This window comes from Aplidium turbinatum, chromosome 6 (assembly GCF_918807975.1).
Source record: "Aplidium turbinatum chromosome 6, kaAplTurb1.1, whole genome shotgun sequence".
NCBI lineage: Eukaryota > Metazoa > Chordata > Ascidiacea > Aplousobranchia > Polyclinidae > Aplidium > Aplidium turbinatum.
In genome coordinates, this window is record NC_137477.1 from 28,384,363 (window position 1) to 28,410,712 (window position 26,350).

At 37.6% G+C, this 26,350-nt stretch overlaps 1 protein-coding gene across 2 annotated transcripts; it reads right to left on the reverse strand.

Moving 5' to 3' along the window:
- Positions 1-940: 940 nt before the first annotated feature.
- LOC145771667 (malate dehydrogenase, mitochondrial-like) lies at positions 941-23,875 on the reverse strand. 2 transcript variants are annotated; one of them, XM_082583397.1, is made up of 8 exons: positions 23,737-23,875; positions 22,559-22,727; positions 22,161-22,244; positions 21,214-21,323; positions 18,535-18,660; positions 16,182-16,352; positions 2,003-2,155; positions 941-1,200 (listed from the first exon to the last, which is right to left on the reverse strand). In XM_082583397.1, exons 1-8 carry the CDS (start codon positions 23,824-23,826, stop codon positions 1,069-1,071), a joined length of 1,035 nt encoding a protein of 344 aa, XP_082439523.1. In that variant the 5' UTR covers positions 23,827-23,875; the 3' UTR covers positions 941-1,068. The 2 variants fall into 2 exon arrangements, with proteins under 2 accessions (XP_082439523.1, XP_082439524.1); XM_082583398.1 differs by lacking the exon at positions 23,737-23,875 and adding an exon at positions 23,555-23,664.
- Between the last annotated feature and the right edge of the window lie 2,475 nt (positions 23,876-26,350).

Genomic DNA, 26,350 nt, shown 5'->3' on the forward strand with positions numbered 1-26,350 from the left:
GGTTTCATTTTGCCTTGTTTATACGTTGGCCAGGGGTGTCCAAGCGTTTCTCCAGGCGGCCAGATTTGATGAAGCGAAAGTTCTTTCGGGCCAACAATTTCTGATAATCTTGTTTTTTGTAAAGAAAAATGCATATTTAGTAACATTGCATTGTTCAATGTCATTTTGATACAATGAAGCAACATGCAGGTTTAACTCTTTTGTTAGCCTATAGTGTAGCCTAGGCTAGGCCTACATATCACGAAATATGATAAGTTAGGCAATATCAGTCATCTGCCTTTTCATTATAAATTGAAACACCCTGAAACTTTGTAAAACGCGACTGTTTTGGTGTGAAGAATGAAACTGGCGCCTTGATGTCAAATCCCTGGTCAAGTCTGGTTCGAGGTGAAGGACAAGCGTAAAACATCACGTTGGTGGCAGTCGCTTAGTTTTAATCTCAAGCGGTTCTTATTTAGGTTCACAACCGAAAACGTGGCTTGGTGTATTAATTTTGATGCAATTGCATGTTTAATTTGAAAATTCAACGCTCAAAGCTGTTCATCTGGTGTGGAAATTTAGGTTTTAGTTCGTGTTGTTTTTCGCCAAGCTTAATTTTGCAGTCAACATATGGCTATTGGCGATAGATGCTGCAATGCAAAAAACCTAACATCTTCAGGATGCAGTTAGAAAGTTTTGCATATTTTACATTATTATTGCGTAAATTGTGCTAACGTATACACCTAATCTCCGGCTGAACACGACAAAAAGATGTCAAGGTGCAAATATTAGGCTACTAATTTTAGATACTTATAGAAATCGGAAAATGACGGGTGTGTCATAGGTATGGTTGTAACAATTAGGACTCTTAGAAATTTTTCCAAATAGCAACATATTCAGCCGTGTTCTAGCACACCGTGGTGTAACTAAAGTTTCCTTTTTGCAAAACAACAAGCGTAAATCGACATGAAGCTTCTTTATTGCCCGTCTGATGAAAAATAGGAAAGGAAATAATTCTATATCAAAAAGTTTCAGAGTAAAAAATTGGACAGTTAATTCAAGAAGTGGACATTCCTTCGATAGGGGTCCCTAATTGAATTTAGCAGCAAAATCTTCTCCCTTCTTTATTGATTTCTGTAGTTCGGGCACACAATTTTGCACCAAGGTTTGTTCATATGCTGATAAGGGTCCAAGACCGAGGTTCGTTTTGATTCCATTCGGCTGCAAAACAAAACGTCGATCAAAGTCAAACAAGTTTCATAAAACACAATAGGCCAACAGGGATTCCCAGGGTTTTTAATCTGGGACACACGCTGACACAGCTCTAACTGATGCGAGATCGGTTTCCAGTGTAGGCTACGTTAAATAATTTGGCTTAGTTATAATGACGAAACCTATTTTGTAAACCTATACTTGCTCACCGTGGGGCGGGCCAACAATTTCGATTGTAGGTGACTATTATTTTTCAGCTATTCTGAAAAGGGGGTGCGAAAGCTGGTTTGTGATTTCTCTAGTGCCAACGAAGGAAAAGGTTAAGAATTACTGCACCAGTAGAATAATGTAGGTCGTCTTCTCTTGAGTAGCCTATAGGCTATGTGCCTTGATCAGATTTCTAGTACACTTTTACTTAAGGTTGCATTATGCAAAACTAAACTTTTGTTTTATTTTATTAATCTAGCTTCAATGAAAATATTCGCAGTAAATTTGGAACATCTATTAATAGTTTTCTAAATAGTATAAAAAAAATTGATTCAACCAGGCTGGCAATACCATAATATACCAATAGGCGATCATGATCTCATAAAAGGCAAAAAGGGTTTATATCAGAAAAGTAATCGTTTGAACTTTTTTATCAAGAAAACAATATTTTTGACAAAAATACTTGCAAAAAAGTATTGTCTGAAATTTCAAAATATTTTTTTTTCAGACTATTTTTATGCTCTCCGACTGACGTGATATCATGGGCGCGGTGACGTGAAAGCACAGACAACTGATCGTCACGTCAAAACCAAAAAGCTCTCACCCCAAGGACCAGAGGAGTTGAAAAATACTTTGCTTTTGTGACATCAGAACGCACAAAAGCACATTCCAACACTCCTTCTTTTCCACTCAACGCGTCCAAAGAGGATGAGACAAATCTTGCTCCAGCGTAGGCCATCGATAAAGTTGCCGAGCCCTGCAAAGAAAATCAGCAAAATGGTGAAGATTACAGGTTAACTCTGCATTACATGATTGGTATATCATTCTAAAATCACACATAGTTTTTAACGCTTACATTATGGATTAACAAGATGTGTCTGCGCAGTTTAAAACAAGACAAAAATGCATTTAATTCCATCAACACTTTTTAAGCAAGTAACTGTGTAACTGTAAGCATTACTGTAGTTGGTGTGCAGTCAGAGATAGGCATGATCTTGAACTTGAAGATCACAAGTCATCTTGTAAAGTCACTTTTTTTGGTGTGATTTTGAAAAACAATAAAATCAAGATACCTTTAAAATTGGAGTTTATTTACAAGTTAAAGGCATTTTTTTAGAACTCGTACAGTACAAAGTAATGAGTAGGAATTACTAACATTAAGCCACTGCTAATATGATATGAGTCCAAGAAAAATCGATTTGAATTTTTAATAATTTGGTCAGTGTTGCCATTTCAAAATTTAAAAAAATTTCTGAGTTGGTCATAATAAATAAGTCAACTTCTGTGTACTTTATGTTGACGTATGATAAAAAATGATTTAACTTTGTTCACAATTGTTTTGTGAATTCTAAAAAGTTGTTTGCATTTTTTGACCCAATTTTAAAATTGAATGTTCAAAAAGTTTAGAATGGAGGTGCTAAAAAAACTAGACTCGATAGCCGAGTTTGGTCACGTAGACCTAAGTGGTTTATTGCAGAAAATCAACCAGACTAATAATTAATTATGTAAGGTCTGAGTATAAACAAATATATTAAATTTGAAAACATATGCTGCTTCTTATTTGCATAACTTTTGTATTTTTGCTTGGAGTGGTTTATCTGACTGCAGACCTCTGAACGTACTTGATAGTGCAAACTCCATGCAAACAACAGTATCAAGGTTGCCAGACAGATAAATGGTGCAATAAACATTGATATAATCCAGTGAAAGTTGAAAATACATAGTAACATGAATCAAAACTTCCCATATAAACCAGATAAAAATTTGGGAAAAAATGATGTAGTTTAAAGGTGTTTTTTTTTTTAAATAAAAAGCATAAAACTAAATGCAAATTTTGTGACTTTTTCCGTAGCCTACTGTAATTACCCTCGGCCTTGGGTGTGACGTTGCGATTCTACGCAAACTACAACAACGATTGATAGGGCTAATAGCAGCCAAAAGTCAAGTATAGCAGCCAACTAACTTGCTACAATTCTAAGGCCAGCGATCAAGTAGTTGAAAGCAACAGTTAGCAATAAGCTAGCAACTACCTTTACCTAGGTTACTTATAATAAAATTCGGGTTTTTTTGCAACGTCATTGATCAAAAACTTCATTCTTTCAAGTTTAGAAAAAGGGATCTTGATCTTCAAGATCACCAAAATTGGTGATCTTTTCCATTAGTATGGGCACATTTGTCATGAAAAACGGTTTCGTGTATTTTTTTTGTTAAAAGCAAAAACTTTCTTGATTTTGTCAGATGATACTATAAAGATAAAAAAAAATTAGGGTGGCATTTTTTCTGTGCATTCTAATGACCTGAAATCCCCTATCAAAAGGGCTAAAAGGAAATTTGGCCCCATTCATTAACAGTAAAATATTTACAAAAATACTTTATGACGTAATTACTTTGTAACAAAGTTACTTTGTGACGCACATACAGCAAGCTTATTGAATTATTTTAATCAGCTGTTGTTTATAATTTGTGACGTCATAGATGAATGACAGCAGGCTATCAGAAAGAACCCAAGCTTGTATAACGGTTTTTACAGGTTTACTCAGGCTGCTGGATAAAAATAACAAAGAAGTGATACTGGAGTAAAGGGCGAAACAGCCTGTTAAAGATTTTTAATAAATTGAAGAACTCATAGTGGCTGCTTTTTATGTAGAAATAGTTTCTGGCGATGATCTGTGAAGCAAGCAGTATGCGAGTAGCCAGAGTGTCTAACGATCACATCATCATCATAATCCATCGTCGGTTTGTTCCCCACTAGTGGGGGTGGCCGATTGTTTCCGCGCAGCAATTGTTTTAATCCCTTTTCTCCATTTCACCCTGTCCCTTGCATCTTCCTCCTTCAGTCCGACTTTTTTAAATTCATCCTTCACTTGTTGTTTCCACGTTCTTCTTGGACGACCGCGTTTCCTCTTCTCATCCACCTTTAGATCTAGTGCCTTTCTAAGAAAACTTCCTTCCTCCCTCCTTATCACATGTCCATACCATCTTACTCCATTTGCCCTTGCCAGTTGGTCTATGGTCTCTCTCATCTCTAGCATATCCAACAATTCTTCAGTCCTTTTTTCCCTTCTCGTTTTCACCCCACACATTGCTCTCACCATTGACCTTTCCGTTCTTCTCAGGATTGCCAGTTCACTCTCTCTCAATATCCATGTCTCGCTACCATATAGCATTGCAGGCCGCACACAGCTCCGATATACTTTCCCTTTCATCCTTAGTGAGAATTTTCTGCCATACAACATTTCCCCACATTCCCTGAACTTTGCCCAGCCCAATCTTGCCCTTGTTGTCACCGCTGCTTCACATCCACCACTTCCATTTATCCGATCACCCAGATAACAGAAGTCTGTCACTGTTTCGATGCCATGGCAGAACTAATCATCATGGCCTTCCACTTCATTCCTTCCTTTACTGCATTTCCCACAAACAAAACACTTCGCCAATCTTGTTGCGGCTCTCTTGACATTAGCACATCTTGCATGTACCCACTTTCCACATTCCTTGCATTGCATTGCATTGAATTTCTCATCACTCTCTTGCCACATATTCCACAGGGATCTACTTTGCTCTCACCAACTGTTCCTTCTGCTCCACTCACCATCACTTTTGTTTTTTCAAGATTCACCTTCATACCCTTGGTTTCAAATGCTTCTTTCCATTTCTCAAACTTTCTCTCCAGTCCCTCCATACTATTACTTGTCAAGACCAGGTCGTCTGCATACAAAATTTCACTCAATAAGCCCTCCCTCACTCCTTCAGTTACAACGTCAACCACAATAGCAAATATCAGAGGTGACAAAACTGATCCTTGGTGTACACCAACCTTCACAAAAAACTCGTTTGAATAATTTGATCCAACTCTCACTTTTGTTCTTGCATCCTCATACATAGACATCACAGCTCTCACTAATACCTCCGGTATACCTCTTTTCCTCATTGCCCACTCCATCACTTTCCTTGGTACTCTGTCAAATGCCTTTTCTAAGTCGACGAAACACATATATAGTTTTCTCTGCTTCTCTCGGTATTCCTCCTGCATTCTTCTCAATATAAACAGAGCATCCACTGTACCTTTTCCTGGCATGAATCCAAACTGCATATCATTTAATTTCACCAATGTTCTCAACCTCTTTTCTAGTATTCGCTCCACAATTTTCATTCCATGCTCTAGTAGTTTTACACCTCTATATGCACTGCAACTTCTCACATCCCCTTTTCTCTTGAACAATGGAACAAGAGTACTATGCTTCCACTCCTCCGGCATTCCCTCTCCATCTAATACCCTTTGGCTAAGTTGTAGCATTACTTCAATTCCCAACTCTCCACTTGCTTTTATCATCTCTACGCTCACTTCTGATGGACCGGCTGCTTTACGCAGTTTCATTTGCCCCATTGCCTCCACCACTTCATCACGAGTAACCTTTCCCACTGGACCCTCCACCAGATCAACCTCTGTCATATGATCCCATACATTCTCCTTATTCATAACATTTTCCATGTGTTCCTTCCACACTTCTCCTCTGCTTTCCGGGCTGAAATGCAACTTCCCATCTCCACTCCTTATACATCTTCCCCCTACAATATCATTCCCATCCTTTTTCATTTGCTTTATGAGTCTGAATACTTTGTTTTGGCTTTCCCCCATTTTATTAAGTTCCTCCTCAGCACCATTCTTCATAGCTCTTGCAACAACCCTCTTTGCCTTCTTTTTCATACTCTTATACTTCTTTTTATTCTCTTCTGACCCATTTTTGCGCCACTGCTTGTATGCATCTCTTTTCTGTGAAATCGCATGCTTCACCTCTTCATCCCACCACCATGTGTCTCCACGATCCCTCCTCACTTTCTTTTTCCCACATACTTCATCACATGCTGCTAGGACACCTTTCTGAAATGAAGCCCACAAGTCCTGCGCACTCATGTTTACCAGCTCTTTTGCTCTTTTCATAAACTTAATTCTCGTTTCTTTTTCCTCCAGTTTCCACACATTTCTTACAAAAACTCGTTCTTTCTTCACAATTTTCTTCACTTTTTTCATATTTAAGTCTCCTACTACTAGTCTATGCTGCAACTCCCACGGAATTACTTTCACATTCTTCAAGTACTTTCTCTGTTCCTGCCCAACCACAATAAAATCAATTTCCGACTCATGTCCTCCTGAGCTGTAAGTCACCTTCCTTTTCTCTTTCTTTTTAAACCATGTGTTGGCAATACAAAGTTTCCTTTCATCACAAAATTCAAGTAGCATTCTTCCTTCCATGTTTCTCTCCCCAAAACCATACCCTCCATGAATGCCCTCGAACCCATTTGCTTGTTTTCCAACATGTCCATTAAAATCTCCTAATCCAAACACCAACTCTTTTGAACTCCGTAAATCCCATTCCTCTGCCAAAACATCATAAAAACTTTCCTTTTCTAAGTAATCCCTACCACTTTGAGGTGCATATGCACAGATTAGCCTCACTACCTCCTCTTCAAAAGCAAGTACCATTGTCATCACTCTGTCACTCCTTCTTCTAACTTCTATTACTTTCTCACACAATTCCTCTTTTACCAAGAAACCAACACCACCGATTCCTGTGTTATTTCCTGACCACCATAACTATATCTCCTCTCATTGACACCTAAAAACCGCGCTGACTGTCCCCTCCATCTTACTTCCTCTAGGCAACATATATCCACCCTTCTTTTTCTTAGTTCTTCACATATTTCAGTTCCTTTACCACACAAACTTCCCACATTCCAGCATCCGATTCTAACACCATAATCTTTTTTCAATGTTTTTTTTGTTTTCTCGGAACCCAGAGATTCTTCGCACCCCTTGCCCATCTAAGGGCTGCTGGGGACTAGGGGCCATTTTTAGCTTTTGCTGCATTTAAATAATATTTTGGAGCAAAGATTTTCCAGCCGGATGCCCTTCCTGACGCTAACCACAGTTATTGGCGGTGGGCCTAGCCTTTACTTAAAAAAGTATTTCCTGCAAGGCAGCAGGATTTCTAACAAGTTTTAGCCAACCAGTCGAGGTTGTTGCCCATGAGGTGGGACGTGGACCCACTTGTTAGTTTGGTGTGTGATCAAGACCAGTGTTCCCCGAGACCCATGGTGTAACAATCCATGGCGACTGCCCAGGGTTCAAAGGTGCTACTTGTATCTCACACCTACCACATGTGATGCACAAATAAACCACTATTGCCCATGAAGCCATGACCATTTAAATTATGCACGCCTTTTACCACTTTACATTCTACAATGCAGCAAGCAGAAAAGGAGCACCCAAAGATCTGGGCAGAGTTCATGAAAGGGAATTTCTGCGTAACCAAAGGTGTTGCTGGATTCACATCAATAGGTGCAGACCACGGGATTGAACAAGAAAATCGTAAACTCAAGGTTATTGGAGGCATAGTTGGAATTACACAGAATCAAAAGTCACTGGACAAATACTTTCTCATCGCACCCGAGCTCTCAAATTTGCAGCATGACTTTGAGAAAAAGTACTACTCTGGTAGCAAGGCAAAGAGAACGCAACACCATGAGCTCACAGGAGGAAAACTCTCCCGAATAACGCAAATGCTATCAAACTCAGCGTAGTATTTCACGAGCATAGAAACCCATTTGAATCCTCTGACGAAGATGAAATTTACAATTTTCTCACCAAAGCAGTTATGAATGAAACTGCTACCAACGACATCCTTCGGCGTGATGAGATTGGGCAACAGATTTTCGAAAGTTTCGTCACTGAACGAGTGAACGTCATGTAGAAGGAAAACTTTCCGTGTGGGGCAAAATGACCAGAAAGAAACTATCTACATTCAAAAGTGCCAATGCAATTGCAAAAATCAGCATGGGAGACAAGGTAATCAAAATTAAAGAAGAGCGAGGACTGTTGCAGCGTTTCATTGTAATATCAAGAAGTCAACCGGAGCTGGACCTCAAGGAATGCATCGGAACGTATGAGTTTGGTGTGGTGCCCCGATCACTCTTTGCTTCCGATGGATCCCTCCTGCTGGCATATGATAAGGCATCAATACTCCGTTATCTTGAGAAGCTGGATACCGGTGGTAACAGACAACGGGTACAAGTTGACAGGAATGAGGTAACTGTTACTTAGCTGTCTGATAACCATTCATTCCAAGTACCCTTAAAGATGGCAGACACAGCAGTTGAATATACCACTGTGGACCCACAAGATGAACTGACAACTCACCGAGTGATCATCACTGATGGGAGGGCTATGGTAAACGCAGTTACCAAAACGGAACAAATGAAAACATGCCAAAACTTTGCCGAAGCCATTCTTCAGATAATTTGTAACATGAGTGGGTACACAGTATGACGAGATCAGGTTGGTGTTTGACCGGTACATCGAAACATCACTCAAGCAACAGATGCGGACAAAGAGGACCAAGGGAATGTCAACATATCACCACTTGAAAGACAACACTTTAACTCAGAATATTTCCGTAAGGGACTTTCTCTCAGATATCCGCACCTAATGAGAACTGACCGAGTTAGTAGCTGAAAAGGCTGTACATCACAGCAAGGGCTCCAACAACAGACTGAAAAAAACTACTGGTGACATTGGAAACACAAACTAAGGGCAATGTTAATATTCCAGACTCGCTCTTGACTCACAGCCAAGAAGAGGCAGACACTTTGATTGTTCTGCACGCTCTAACTGTTCCCAATGAAACAGAACTGGTTGTTAGTTCCCCAGACTCAGACATCTTGTTGTTGCTCATCTACATGTATCCACACCTACCCGGGTCTAAAACTTTCCTTACGGGAAAGGGCAGATTAAAGAGGGACATTTGTGTGCGAAACATATACAACAACTTGGGACCAAAGTGTGCTTCTGCACTTCTAGGTTTTCATGCTCTGACTGGTTCCGATATGACTGGGAGATTTTCTGGCAGAACCAAAGACTTATGCTTCAAGGCATTTATGTCTTGTGATGATGAGATTTTGGATGCACTAGCAATGCTCGGAAATGACACTGATCTTCCTGCTGATGTATGCTCGCAGGTGGAACGCTTTGTCTGTGTTTTGTATCGATCCAAAATCTACACGAAAGTGAATGACCTCCGTTGGTTCCTCTTCTCCAATCGTGCAGTCGAAGGAGAAAACCTCCCACCAACTTCTGGTTCACTAGATTTGCACATTCGCCGGGCTCATTATGTATGCTTGATTTGGAGAAAAGCTAGCAAAGCCCATCCCTGCCTTCCAGCACCAACTGCATTTGGTTGGACGTTTGATGCAGGTTCAAGTCACTTCACGCCAGATCGTTGTTTAAATCCACCACCTTCTAAAGCAGTATTGCAACTCATAAAGTGCGGGTGTAAACTTAGATGCGAAGGAAGGTGCAGCTGCCACAAGAACAATATTCCATGTATAGAAGTCTGTGGCTGTGGTCTCAGCTGTAAAAACAAAACTATCCAACCAGTGATAAATGAAGACTGAAAATTTGAAGATGAATTGCTTTCTTTGACATTCAATAAATATTATAAATTCCGTAGATGTCGGTTGTTAACGATAACTGCTATTTAATCAGAAGGTCTAAGACTTCTTACATCTTTCGCGTGTCATACGACTTAAAGGCATACTAAGTGAAATTTTCAAACGGGAATTAAGCATTAAAATGCGTAAACTGAACATTCAAGAATACATTTCAAAAAAAAATTACCAAAAAAAAATTGTTTTCAATGGCGCTGGCAAGGCCCAAAGTCCAATGCTTCATTCATTTTCTTTTCAAAATGACCAAAAAGTGCAAACACAGCTCGAGAATACGTCATAAAAGACAGCAATAACAAAATAGAGCGAGAGCCAGGTCGATTTATTTGAATGTCTGGGTCAGTAAGGTTTGACAAGTGTTTCTAGACTGAAATTTTGTTTAGATTTCAAAAATAAACCTCTTACTTGCACTAGCCTGACCGTTTTTGTTATATTAAGCATTTTCCGAGATGATACCTGCCAATATCGCTATATCCGACTAAGGGTGCACCATTTGTCCCCGATCTTTAGCAAAAAGCCTGAACTTTTTTTTGCTTATGAGGTTATCTTAGAAAACAACTTTTGCAAAGTTTCATTTTGATTGGACAAAGTTTAACCGCCCAACCCGGCCATTTTCTAAGTAGACTAATGGCATTTTCTTCACATTATCGCCATTAGATGGAGCTGCTTACAAGATACAACTGCATATTTACTTTGGAAACATACCCCTCTTCATTCTGCATAATTTAAAAAAAAAATTTATCTGAATTGGCCAATGGGAAGCAGAAATATGGGCAGTTTTGTACTCTCCCTTAGCGCAATACTGCCTCTAGTGGCCAAAACAGAACAACAATTATCTCCTTAAATGTTCATCCGATTGAAGCAAAACTGGTGTCTAACCCCCCATTTTCAAGGGTGGTGAGTTCATTTTTGCTGCTAGTTTTAAAGATTCTAGCCACTAGGTGGCAGAAAACCTGCTTTTCATAAGTTTAAGCTAACGTAACCGCTTGGACTTGACTTTAAATATGCAAAGTTTCAACAAATGCAACTCATTGAGATGTATATCATTGAAAACAAACAAAGAAAGAACAGTGCAACATCTATTGTAATTGTGATAGATATTGTACAGCAATGACCTTACTCGAATTTCACATCATAAAGGTCACACAGGTAACGAAACAGTAAACTCGCAATTAGATTGTCAGATACCATGACGCTGAATCTATTTTCCTATTTCTTTGGTTTGGTAGTTTTTTTCGGGAATTCTCTACTACTTGTAAAATGTTTTGGTATCGTTCTTCCTTGAGAGCAGTCCCATGAAAATCCAGGACCAGTTTGACTCCTCGCTCTGCTGTGTCATTAACCACACTGATGTTATTCACAATTGTTTTTGCAATTTTGTAAGTCTCATTGTCATCCTAGCTTTCGATAGGTTCACTTAAAAATGCTGAGTCAATTTTCAAGATTTTAAAAAATGACCAAGAGTCTTCTCCAATCTAGTCCTGGAGATCCCTGGATGTGTCTGCTGGGAGTTCAGGGAAACAAGGTTTTCCAAATCCAGAGCCAAACCTTTTTGTGCACACACCGTCATTTTTAACTAAGATCATTTTTTGTGCCATCAGTTCTTTGATTGAAGTTTTCACACTCTGACTGAAAAAAGCCAACGGTACAAGCTCTTCTGTCAGATACCACATATGTTTTCCAAAACTTTTCAGAGCTACACCGGCAATGACACCATCTATTGCTTGATAATTAAGGAAGGAGTGAATGAACAGTTGGTCATTTTTTGGAGCAGTTGATGGTTCAGGAGCAGTTAGCCACGACCTGATATAACAAAATACAACAAATTTCACAAAGCGGCGAAGTTTCAACAATGACCTCTTCCAAAGATTTTTCCTGAACAATAACATCATTTATTCATAAGAATATGCTTGCAGTACGGTATCAAATGTTAGTCTAATACACAGATAAATTTGCATAAAGGGTAAGGTTGTTACACTTTCTTGTCTGTGCTGATTTAATGTTCGTTTGGTGTTGTTTATCTAATTAAACAATTTCTTAATTAACCGTGGACACTGGACAGTGCTGTTTCGACCTTGCGGGTCTCTTCAGCATGGTGAATATGACCTAGAAGCACAAATGCACAATTTCTTAATGTTGAAGGTCACTTACCTCTCATATTATCACATATTTTGGACCCCAATAAGTTCAGCTTTATAGCGTATAAGAGCTTAGACATCCACCGCGCTTTGTGCAAAGCACCAGATCTGTTAAATGATTTGAAAGTTTTTTTGTGTTATCATCAGCAAGGTATAAAAGAGTTAATAGAACCAACTCCTTGTAGTCTCCTCTGCGAAATGGATGTTCAAGAAGTCTGTTACATATTTCAACAATTTCTTCTCTTTTTTCAGCTAACTCATGTGAAATATCAAAGAAGTTAAAGTTTTTGTCTGCTACTGGAATGGCAGAGAAACATTTCTTAAACCCTTGGAAAATAGTAATTTCAGGACTCTTTGATGGTTCAATTTGTAAAGTGTCCCAAACATGGGTCAACACAATCTCACCAATATGGTGACGACATGCAAACCAAAGCAAAGGTTTTGAAATAATCTTTTGCAAAGCCACACATGCAGCTGTTATAGCTCCAGTGTTAGAGCTAGTGGTGTCAAACACCATTCCAGACAAGCTGCTTTTACAGTCCCATACCTTTATGAGCTCATTGGATGCTTTGGCAATGAGCTCACCTACGGGGTCAGAAGATTTGTGTGGGATAGCTGGTACAACTGGCAACTTCGTACCTCCAACCCCTGACAAAAGGATTGACAGTCTTTCTACTTTCTCATTCCCTTCTAATGTATCCATAAGCTTACCATCCCAATGGATGTTGGCAACTGATGGAGGTTTCCAGTTTCCTGCAATCCTTTCAGAGATTGTTTGAACTGCTTCAACCCGATATCTCTCAGTGGTAGTGTAACTTAAGTTTACTTTTGACATATCACCATCTGCTGTATCGATGACTGCATGCAACACAGCAGAAGCAGCAGAAGAAAATTGTTGAAACTTCGCCGCTTTGTGAAATTTGTTGTATTTTGTTATATCCTGTGGTGGCTAACTGCTCCTGAAGATCAACTGCTCCAAAATATGACCAACTGTTCATTCACTCCTTCTTTAATTATCAAGCAATTGATGGTGTCATTGCCGGTGTAGCTCTGAAAAGTTTTGGAAAACATATGTGGTATCTGACAGAAGAGCTTGTATTGTTGGCTTTTTTCAGTCAGAGTGTGAAAACTTCAATCAAAGAACTGATGGCACAAAAAATGATCTTAGTTAAAAATGACGGTGTGTGCACAAAAAGGTTTGGCTCTGGATTTGGAAAACCTTGTTTCCCTGAACTCCCAGCAGACACATCCAGGGATCTCCAGTACTAGATTGGAGAAGACTCTTGGTCATTTTTTAAAATCTTGAAAATTGACTCAGCATTTTTAAGTGAACCTATCGAAAGCTGGGATGACAATGAGACTTACAAAATTGCAAAAACAATTGTGAATAACATCAGTGTGGTTAATGACACAGCAGAGCGAGGAGTCAAACTGGTCCTGGATTTTCATGGGACTGCTCTCAAGGAAGAACGATACCAAAACATTTTACAAGTAGTAGAGAATTCCCGAAAAAAACTACCAAACCAAAGAAATAGGAAAATAGATTCAGCGTCATGGTATCTGACAATCTAATTGCGAGTTTACTGTTTCGTTACCTGTGTGACCTTTATGATGTGAAATTCGAGTAAGGTCATTGCTGTACAATATCTATCACAATTACAATAGATGTTGCACTGTTCTTTCTTTGTTTGTTTTCAATGATATACATCTCAATGAGTTGCATTTGTTGAAACTTTGCATATTTGAAGTCAAGTCCAAGCGGTTATGTTAGCTTAAACTTATGAAAAGCAGGTTTTCTGCCACCTAGTGGCTAGAATCTTTAAAACTAGCAGCAAAAATGAACTCACCACCCTTGAAATTGGGGGGTTAGACACCAGTTTTGCTTCAATCGGATGAACATTTAAGGAGATAATGTTTGGCCACTAGAGGCAGTATTGCGCTAAGGGAGAGTACAAAACTGCCCATATTTCTGCTTCCCATTGGCCAATTCAGATAAATTTTTTTTTTAAATTATGCAGAATGAAGAGGGGTATGTTTCCAAAGTAAATATGCAGTTGTATCTTCTAAGCAGCTCCATCTAATGGCGATAATGTGAAGAAAATGCCGTTACGCCCCTTAGAAAATGGCCGGGTTGGGCGGTTAAACTTTATCCAATCAAAATGAAACTTTGCAAAAGTTGTTTTCTAAGATAACCTCATAAGCAAAAAAAAAATTCAGGCTTTTTGCTAAAGACATGGGGAAAATGGTGCACCCTTAGTCGGATATAGCGATATTGACAAGTATCATTTCGGAAAATGCTTAATATAACAAAAACGGTCAGGCTAGTGCAAGTAAGAGGTTTATTTTTGAAATCTACACAAAATTTCAGTCTAGAAACACTTGTCAAACCTTACTGACCCAGACAGTCAAATAAATCGACCTGGCTCCCGGTCTAAAAGCCACGTTGCAACATCTGATGTTTTAACATCAGATCTGAGGTTTTGAGCAAACTGTCTGATGTTTTGACGTTGAAATCTGATGTTTTGATGTACATACATACATAGCCTACAGTTAAATCGCCGGCAGTAACAACTGTTGCGTGATCAGCTGATTGCTCGTCTTTTGTTGCGTAGACTGTACAGTCGCACGCTTCGCTGCTCAGGCTCATTCTGGTTTTGAAAGCTCTGACAAAAGTATGCGCGGAATGCTGATCAGACCGCAATGGGGCAAAATTTTATTGAAAATCGTTTTATGGTAGCAGGTTAAACACAAAGAACGTGGAAAATCGCCAAGTCAGGTTTTTCCTTTAGTATCCCTTTAAAGGATCGAACATTAATTCAAGTTTCATTGTATTTAGATCAGTTCATTGGCTTTCTAGTTACGTATTCTTTGTGAAAAATGCACGCATTTAAGTTAATACAGTCTTTGGTGTAAAATTACAAAATTACGTAAGTAGGTTAGCATACGTTTCGGGTGCGCGGGGTGTTTGACACATGTATCATGTATGTCATATGGGTCTGCTACTATTCGGTGAGTCCGATTCGGTGAGTCTGATTCGGTGAGTTCCTAACCTCTAACCCTAACTCCTAACCCCTAACCCTAAAACGGCAATGATAATTAGGCCACGGTACCCAATAATGAAAAAAAAAAAATGAAAAAATCCCCCGTTAAGGGATCGGACTCACCGAATCGGACTCACCGAAACGGGCCATTCCGATATCATATATATAAGTAACCTAAATTCGATGATCCCATTAGATTTCCTGGCTCAGAAAACATATATTCAGATATTTTATTTGTAATTGTAGGGTGGCATTTTTTGTTAAATATTATTTACACACAGAGATGTAGTGTAGGCATATTTATAATTTCGTGTTGTTTTTGTTAAAAGCAAAATCTCACTTGTTTTTGAAAGAAAACATAAGCTTAAAAAAAAATTAGGGTGGAATTTTTTCTAAACATTTTTGGGGCACGAAATCCAAGATGGCGTCCAAAATGGGGCACAACAGATAATTATGCAATATTTTCGCAAGTATATTGCGAAAATATTGCAAAAACTTACGAAAATTACTTGCGAAAATATTGCATAATTATTGTTGTGCCCCATTTTGGACGCCATCTTGGATTTCGTGCCCCAAAAACGTTCAGAAAAAATGCCACCCTAATTTTTTTTAAAGCTTATCATGTTTTCTTTCAAAAACAAGTGAGATTTTGCTTTTAACAAAAAAAAAACACAAAATTACAAATATGCCTACACTACATCTCTGTGTATAGATAATATTTAACAATTACAAGTTAGTTTTAGGCAAATCGTCGTGATCGATTTCAAGTGTTGTGGCGTAACAAAAAAATCTTGACAAATTTAGTACAGTATAATGATAATAAGACTAAAAGCCTGAAACACTGTCAGCTTTGAAACTTTATAAGCAAGAATCCTACATATCCTACGAAAGAGAGCGGGGAGGTAGCCATCAAGTTTCAGAAAAGATTATCTTGGCTGAGATATCCATCGAATTTCTAATCAAAACCAATCGTTTCTTCAGATTTTAAGCTGAAGTCTGTTGCACCTATTTAGGACAAACAAACTCAGACTAATCAAAACAAAATCTACTTGAAACAAGGATGGTAGCCTACCTTCCTTCAAGCAAACGATGAAATACAAACCTCTCCAGCTTTTGCTCTGACCACTTCGGTGCCAGCTTCTTGAATTCTTTGTGTGATCGCCTTGATAGCTTCTTCTTCAATTCGGGGCCGGGATTGTGACATCAAAGGTACGATGGTTATACCGGCATGGCCCCCAACAACATGAACGTCTACTTTTGACACGTCCAAGTTCTGATAGATAGAATTCATGATAGAAATTTCACATTAAACATCAAAATGCATGAAACTATACGACATAGTTTCAAAACACACCTATGTGGTGGTAGGTTATTCGTTGTAGGCTACTAGACTTTTTAAGTCACTCAAAATGGTATATTCGTGAATAACCAAAAATTTAAAGTTTTGTAAAGTGGAATAATAATATAATTAAGAGATCGAAAACAGAGATTAATGAACCACACGAGGTGAACATCTTTAGTTCAGACAGTTCGCCAGCAGGTATACAAATGTATTGCAGAGAGAAAATAATCTTATCATCATAAAGAAAATTCATTTAGCCTACAACTAGACTGCTCGGCTTTCAACTGTGATCGTATCGTTGTCCGAATAACTATAGTCCCATGGTCCCACACACGCAGCAAATGCTTATCTATAGTTTTCAAGTATTATAAGCGGAATTATAAAATTACAAATTGCTCATAAGGATTGTGCTAGAAAGTGGAAAAAGCGATCTGGTACTGAGACACTTCCTCAAATGGGCGATCTAACCAGCAATCATTAAAAATCAAATTAATGGTTTTGTATCCAAAGTCTAAACCAACGGTGGGCAAACTGCGGCTCGACAACATAAATTTTGTGGCTCTTGTATTGAATGGTAATTTTACAAAAAAATTCAGATTATAGTTTATAAATGTTATCTCGCGCTGTCAACCAAGCAGTGGCGTACCTAGGGTATGGCAGGCATGGCTCGAGCCATGGGCGCCACATTGATAGGGGCGCAAAAATCGGTTGGTAAAAATTAAAATTTGTAACACTTTATAAAATCTAATTTGCGCCCAATACAATACAAAAATCAAAAAAGGAGTCTCTCTTTTACTGTAGCCATTGTTAAACAATAGAATTGTGACGTTGCAAATTTACAGGAGCTAAAGCCATGCATTGCATTCCTTGTAAATCCATTCATCATCATCAATCATCATTTTACTTTTCGTCATTAACGTCACGTAGTAGGCTATATCTCAGTAGTTAGCACGGCCACGAAACTCAAAAAACAAATAGCAAAAAAATGCAATACTTTTCCCAAAAACATGTGTTTCTCGACAGCTGAGTGTAGCAAGAACTCAGCGATAGACACGTGTTTCGCCCATGAAGCTGGGCTCATCTGCATGTTTTTGAGAAAAGTCTTGATGGCTAGTGTGGAGGCTACACCGGTATGGTTAGCGAAACACAATGCTCGCTGTTCTATAGTGAGTAGTCAGGTAGTGCTGACGCCAGGAAGATCGCTCCTTCTCAACAATCTATTCAACGTTAATGTAGTCAGGGATGGCTGTCCAATTCGCCAACCTTTCGCCATTAACAAGTCCAGAACTGACTGACATGCAAGAAAATGTGGTTCTAAAAAATTTCAGTAAGTGCCAACTCAAAAATACCAGTGTACTACTCATTTATGTTTTATCTAGGACTTATTTTGTGAATATTTATTCTCTGTAGCCTAATGAACTTTGTAAAATCAAAACATCGTGCAACCTTGACAAATGAACACTTGGAAGAATTAATTCGCACAGCATTAACAACTTATCGTCCAAATTTTCAGAGATTAGTGAGTCAAGTACAAAACTAATATGGATAAGTAATCATTGTGTTTTTATTGCTGATATGTCATTTTGTGTCGATTTTGCGGTTTGCTGATGTTTATGGTTTATCCGCAAGCGGCTCTTTCTTTGAACTGTGCCCACCCATGGACTCTAAACCTTAAAATTGTTTGGTTAGGTTATTACTCACAACAGTGTTTTAATAAAATTTTAATTGTATAGAATAGGTCATCGACCATTGGGGCTCATCAGTACAGCTATAACAAAACGAACGAAAAATTACATGTGTAGATTGATAAAAAGTAAGTAGGTTGTTCAAGATCTTTATTTTCTTCTTTATTGCATGTATAATAAACTATCAGTAGTTTGGATATTATATAACAAAAACAGAAAAAACTGTAACAATCAACAAGCAAATACATACAACAGCCAACAGTCGAATACGTCAAAGATAATCAACACTAAGTGGGCTAAAGAAATGCTATGTCGGTGATGGTTAGAAAAACTTAACACAAAAGCTTCTATTGCATTGTTATGCATAAGGCATCAGTTTGCAAAACGTTGTGGCAGCAGAGATTCCATGATAACATAGCCTACCGTACCTTAGATTCGGCAACAAATGCTTTGGACCGGATGACGTCTAATGTTGTAACACCAAAGATTTTGCTGACGTCATGGATTCCAAATTTTTTTAAAATATCACAACAAATGGGTACGGTGGAGTTTATCTAAATAAAACCAATAACTGTACGTACAATCAAAATTGACTCAGTTTTCAATAAATTCTGAAATAGTTTTAACAGTCGAACGTTTTCGGCTTAACTTAAGCCCTCATCTGGAATCTGAACATATTTGTAAAAAGATTCCAGATTTCTGATGATGATTTCAGATTCGTGATGAGGGCTTAAGTTAAGCCAAAAACGTTCGACTGTTAAAACTATTTGTAAATATGTAAAATATATTGTTACAAAACGCTCAGCCCTGTTGTATTGTTGTGTCTTGCCTGTCTTTGATACAAGAAAGCAAACTTTCTCCCGAAACTATAAATTCTGAAATCTTTAACTGGGTCAGAGAAAACTTCTTTGTAAACTTCATCCAGAAACTTTCGCATAGCCTACTTGAAGAGGCTTTGAACTACTGACGCAGGTCCAGTTAGCAAGATATGCCGAGTGAACTTTCCGCTTGTTGTTGAAGTGTTGTTGCTTGAATAAAGAGCTATCTAATAAATAGCTCCTTGAAATGCGTTGCTCAAGCGCAAAGCTCAAGAGATACGAAGGCTACAGCAAAAAAGTTCAGGATTTATTTTGCAACCAAGTATCACCAAATGAAATATTTTCCATCACCCGCATCACTAAACGGCAAATTACTTGAACTACGTTGGCCTACACTTGTATTGGCCATTGTTGTGTTCGCAGTCAGGTTGTCAAATAGTTGATCAACAGTGTGAGCGGCGCCTATTATCTCCAGACGAACAAAAGCCGAATTTGAAAGTTTTGGAAACTAAAGGACTCCAGAAGGTTAGAACACTAAGCAAACTTTATCCTTACAAAGTCATTTATTTCCTAGTTTGATCGTACGAAAAACATAGATAAGTTCTTTCCATGCTTATTTTTTCATGTCAACTTAAAAGAACACTTCAAATAAATAAAGATATTTAAATAAAGGGCAGCAGTAGGAGATGTGGGACCTTTCGGACACGGGGACCAATCGGACAGCGGTATATTTTTGATACCACGTGACCGTGACGCGCCCTTTTTCTTCTATGGATTCGAGATTTCATTCTTTATCAGACCACATGTTTTTGTAAACATTAAGCAAGAGGTGTAAATTTGTAAAGAGAAAAATGATTTTCATGCTTCAAAGTAAAAATAGTGAACCAGATAATTTTAGAGTTTTAAGACATTTTTTAAATATTCTTGTAACTTTATTTATGCTGTTTGGTTAAGTTTGTTAAATGGTTACAGAAGGAATAGAGTTTAGATAAAAACGCCTTTCTTACTTCAGAAAATTTTGAAAGTTTGGTTAAAATGGAGGTCAGCGGACCTTTCGGACATGATAAAGAGACACTGTCCGAAAGGTCCCCACTGTTCCAAACGCTCCAATAAAAATGGATGCAAGAATGCAATAAGTACAGATACTCCAGAAAAAGAAATTATTCTTTCACGTCGCAACAAGCTGCCGGCGAAACGCCCAAAAAGAGCTGTTTCTTCCACCAACGAAAGTGATATATTTGTACACTTATCATCGGACACTGTAAGTGACGATGATTCTATCTTAAATGGAATAAGTGAAATCTCAGGTGTTTCAACTTCTATGGAGCACAAGGTGGAAGTTGGAGATTTTGCTGACATTAAAGATTTATCATCAGAGGAAAAACATAGAAATTTTATCGGAAAAATCTGTGCCGGGCCTGATGAAGATGGTGGTTTCGAGGTAAATTTTGTGAAACAATCACAGAAGATCAAAGCCAGCTTTCACTTTCCTGAAGAAGTAGATGCACCATCAGTTACGTTGAATAACATTGTTTAAGTGTTTCCCAAACCATCCCAGTTGCCACTACGAAACGACTACGTGAAGTTTTTAGGTTTGGGGCTGATCTGGCTTTGTACGGGTTGTAAATAAAATCGTGTTCTGAAGACGATTTTTATATAGCCAATCTCTACAGTTTTTGTAACATCGTCATTCGTCAATTGTTAAAGCTGTAAAAATATTATTTCATGGTATTTTACTTCATTTTTTTATGTCCGGAAGGTCCCCACTCTGTATCCGAAAGATCCTCACCGGTGGGGACCCTTCGGATATTTGAGTCATTTTTTCATATGTAAATAAAATTACTGTTATTATTGGGAACCGCTGTCTATGGGTCAGTATGACTTCGTTATAAATGTAAGTGAACAAAAACACATAAGAACATTCAACACCACTTTTAAAATTAGAAATAATAGGAGTTAGGTCAATTTTGTCCGATAGGTCCCACATCTCCCCTAATGGTTTGGGTGACCGTTGGCATCCACTTGACGGCATTGTCGGTTCGACACCAACCAAGAGCACTGCTTCTTGTCGAGACACCAAAAGATATGTTTGAAGGTAGATACCAAGATTGGCTTTCTTGCCTTTCAATCCATATCCTCAACATGCAGTCACATTATTTTCGAATAAGACAAAAGTAGTACAACCGGTAATACTCTACCAAAATGAAACACTAAACACAGGTATGCTAAGTAAAAGCATGTTCCTAAGTTCTTAAATAACTTGATTATTGACATTGAACACAAACTTACTGGGTTAGTGATGATGCAAATGAAAGCGTTAGGGCAGTACTTAGCACAAGCCTTGGATAACTCAGCAACAACACATGCATTTGCTTTAAACAAGTCATCTCTTTTCATACCTGAAACCATAATTCACAATATTGTTGTGCAATGAAGTTCCCTTTATAAATGGGTCTGCTACTATTCGGTGAGTCCGATTCGGTGAGTCCAATTCGGTGAGTTCCTAACCTCTAACCCTAACCCTAAAACGGCAATGATAATTAGGCTACGGTACCCAATAATTTAAAAAAAAATTGAAAAAATCTCCCGTTAAAGGATCGGACTCACCGAATCGGACTCACCGAAACTGGCCATTCCGTTATAAATGGCCACAATACGCTACAATGCAAACTGTCTAAATCCCTCAGCAAAAACTTTGGTTATAAAAAACGTTGATCAATCAATTTCTCCAATCCGTTGCAAAGTGTTGAATCGGTTATTGTCGGCTTGTACACTCTCGTTTGCTCTTTACACAAAAGCGTTGAACACTTTTAAATTTTCAAACAATCGAACAATAAACATCCGTAATATTATACCATGATGATATTAAGTTTAAATACAATTTTAATAATCACAAAATATGAATTGCACAGGCGAATAACATAAGCGTTTAAAGCGTGTTATAAATTATAGTTTTCCAATTAGGCCTAGACAGTCATTTTGCCGAGGAAATTGCAGTTTTTTTCATCTAAATGAAGAAATTTCAGAATAAATTGTCACATGAAATTATAATAAAACTATTTTCCTGTCTAATACGCAAAACAAGACACAGAAAGAACAACACCTATGCTGTAGCTTATGAGAGAAAGACTAGTTTATTGTGACATTGACAAACTGAGTTATGTGACATTCAAAAAAAATAATTATGTTAAAATAAACAATAAAGATAAAAGGTAATGTACAGTAGAATATTATACCTGGCTTTCTTGGTTTCCCGGCTGAAATGACGACCACATCTGCGTCTGTGAGGCAAACTTGCAGGTGGCTTGGTCCGATATAACCTATTGTTGAAAAATTACGGCTTGAAAGCTTAAGCTCTATGGTTCAACATTGTCTTGATAAATCTGCTTATTCCAGCAAGCTTTGCTGAAAAGTAAAGGACCGAATTCGCATACTTACAGAAAGTGAACAGGGCTACGTTATTCAAGCAATTGAGCAATGCACTCTAACGACAGCTGTCCACTCAGCGGCACCAAGTGGATGGAATGGCAACAACATTTCAACAAAAAGCAGATACCTCACTCTGTTATTCACGGTAACTGGACCTGCATCGGCAGATCAATATTTTTCGAAATCAACAATGTTTTTGACTTACCAGTGACCTTGGCAGGTGTGTCAATGTGACTCAAATCAGCAACAATCCCTGGTGTATTAGCAATGTCATACAAAGGAAGATGTGTTATTTTGGGATCTTGTTTGAGCAGTAAGGACAGCGGCTGTCCAATTCCACCAGCTGCCCCAAGAACTGACACTTTATAATGATTCTGTAATGAAAACAAATAACTGTTTCACAAAAATCCTATCAAAATAAGTCTTCATACACTTGTAAACTTTTGTCTTACACTTTGAAAAACTAAATTCAAGACAAAATATAAGTTGAAGCAAATAGAAAATTTATGAAGTTGCAACAACGTAAAAAACCTTCTTTATGCAATAGGAAAGCATAAGCTATTTTGAAACAATCTTTTGTCTTATAATGTAATTTATACGAGCGTATGCTGCAAAAAAAGGTGATACAAACTTATTAATGCATCATCAGTAAATAGCAAGCAATAGCATTTTAACAAATCATAGCAGAAAAGGCACGCTTTGCGCTTTCATGGTTTTAAAAATCAAAAAACTTACTTGATGTATGAAAGTATATTTAATTTGCTAGAAAAAGAAACGATGAATCGAAGAATAAATGAATGCAACGAATCCAAATATCGCCTACTGTTGTTCTTTAGCACTGTGCGTAGTGCAAACCAGATCAAAAGTAAATGAAAAGTGTTCAGCCATCAGTGAACTGTGCTGTTGTATCATCATCAACTTGATTACAGACCAACCCAGCACGAAATCAATCACAAGAACTAAAACCAATAGGCCTAATCATTGTGGAGTTTTTTTAACCAGCAAGCAAAATACAACACGACTGCACCCATGGAATACAAATTAACCAGGCAAGTGTAGACCCTACATTTTATGGCAGGTACGGTGTCGGTAGGCTACATTGATTATTACACTTTTCCTTGTCTGCTTACTACTTGCTGCCCTTTGAGTTCAATTTATGTAAACCTTTATGACAGCAGCGCATAAAGAATAGTGACCCTACTGTCATATAAAAGTTGTTTCAGTTCCACAGAGTTTCCAATCCCGTAGTTATAGATATCCCTGTTGCAGCCCACCAGTAAGGTACATCCCAATGATTAAAAATTGCTGCAACTGTATTAAATTCAAAAGTATAAAAGTATGGCATTTAGCTGGTGTAAAAAAGCATATAGCAACATATCATACCTGTGAAGAAAGAGAGAAGGCGCGAAAGACAGTATTGAAAGTTTTCAAAGTGTTAGTTTTTAAAAAGCAGTTAGGAGAAGTCATTTTCATTGATTAAACAAAACAAATATAAAAATTTACAAGCAACATAATATGTTGCAGGCCTACAACACAAACAATTTCAGTGAAGGATAAATTCTGATTTAATCTACAAAAACTGAGCAATAAAAAAAATTAACAACCATCACAAATTCTTTTTTTTATAGACACAAATAATAATTAAAACACTGACTACAGCTTTAGCAATTTGAATGCTGTTGAATGAAATTTCCTCATGATTTGTCAAGCATATCATATAGCTCATAGCTTTTTTAATAGTACGGTACAACATGAAGAAACAATATGTTTAGCAAAATAAATAGATAGCATATGCAGTATGTACTTGCACAAAACAAGACAATATTGAAATTAGAAAAACCTATTTCAATCTCATAACAAGAGTCTGGTTTCAAAACTAATTTCAATGGAATACATAGCTTAATGTAAATAAAACAAAACTAGCTGAAATTAAATTGATGATATCATAGGGCAAACCAGGGCATGTTGTCACACTTTCTACAAATCAGCATGTACCGTACCTCGTTCTGTACCTATGGTACCAAGATGCTAAATAGTGCAATTGAAAGAGATATCATTTAACTTATTTTATTGCTAGTTCTAATGTTTGTATTGATGATTTCGTCTTTGCATAAATGCATGTTTAATGCAAGTGGATGGGCTGTGAGAACATGCCCCAACCCAAGGCATACAAGTTCGTAGTTTCAACAACCACATGTCATGTAGCCATCACTACTGAATGTCTTATATGCTTGGGATGATGAGAAGAGCAGATTTTAAGCTTGGTATCTTTGCTGATCAGTAATGAGTGACCCATACCTAAGTTTGCCAGACCATTTTTTAGTTGAGATAGAAACCCTCATTTTGTCTAAAAATTCAATGTCATTCCTCATAATTTCTGCTACAGTGACCCAATCTCTTAAACTTTACTGCTTGTTCGAAAGAGAACTGAAAAAGTTCTATGTCTTCCACTGAAAACTTGTGGTTTTAAGCTTGGGTTATCACATGGAAATCATACTGTGACAACATGTCCCTGTGACAACACGCTCCCGGTTTGCCCAATTATCAATAGACAATTATGTAGATATCATCTTCTAGGCCAATCTTTTTTCTAATTAATTTACATTTGGTTATTTTAAAATTATAAATCTTTATCTTCAGACCTAGAAAGCCTCTGGTAAACTATTCCTGGCAGTTTAATATACTTGTAGAGGCGTTGAACCACTGACGCAGGCCCGGTTATCGAAATTAGCAGAGTTAGGTTTTCGATTGTCAATGTGCTGTTGCCAGTAAATTATTATTCATTCTATTAGGTGGCATTGTAGACTATAGAGAGGTGTCCTTGACATGCATTACTGAAATGCACACCCTGAACGCCAGTGCTGCTTAACCTTGAGGTTCTGTTTCTTCATGCACAAAATCAGGTGCTTAACTGCGTTATTAGGAAGGAGTGTAATCAATAGCCTACAGATTATTTTCCAGTACAGTTAATAAGCCTATATTGTCCAATAATTAACAATTTTCATAAAAAAACATTATGTAGATAGGCTATGCAATATGCATTCCATTTCAACTATAGAATAGCCTATGGTCTGCATAATGGATAGGCTGAAATGTCTACTGATAAGCAAAGCGGCTTATTAAATCTTAAACAACCGAAGCTATAACAACACATCAAAACACATGCAAAATTTGCAGCAGCTAACCAAGGACTGCATAGTTTTTCCTTGTTTTAAACAGTTTTTTATGTTGCATTTATGTAATTACACTTACTGCATGTTGTCACAATAGAAGAAATATTATCCAGTTGCTTCATGTTATTTTACTGGCTAATCATTGATGTTTTTATAGACTACCGGTAATCCGGTATGTTTCAGTTGTTTCACTTAAAAATTGAGATCACAGAGGTGAGTTTACAGAGCACCATTATTAACTTTATTGTGTGCTTTGATTATGTTGTTTCCCATGAAATAATGCATAAATAAAATTCGTTCAGGAATACTGATTTCTTCCCTTCAGCATTATTTTCATTAGTAGCCTACCTACATAGTCTTTGAACTTCTCCACTTTTATGCTCAGGAAATTCACTCTTCCACTTGTATTGTAATCTTCTATTTTGAAAAGCAGTAGCCTACTGTCTGACACATTGAAAGAGGGTTGTTTCTGGACATTGAAGTGAACTTACACTGTCTCCCTATCAATAGCAAAACTTAAACATTGTAGGCTATGCTTTATTGTTTTATGCATTTTTTTGGATAAATAAACAATTGATTGATTTGACCACTGGTTGATTGCTAAGTCAGGCAGTCAGCTGACACTGTTTACATTTGCAGACGATGGACATGCATGAATGATAACGTGGTAAAGCCAGACAAATGACAGACTAACTGACAGATTACTGAGCAATAAAAAAAATTAAATTATGACAATTATGACAGACTAAATGCTAGACAAGCTCAGTGTGAACCCCGCATAAGATTTCATATCGACTAATTTCTTTTTAGTTCAGTTTAGTTGT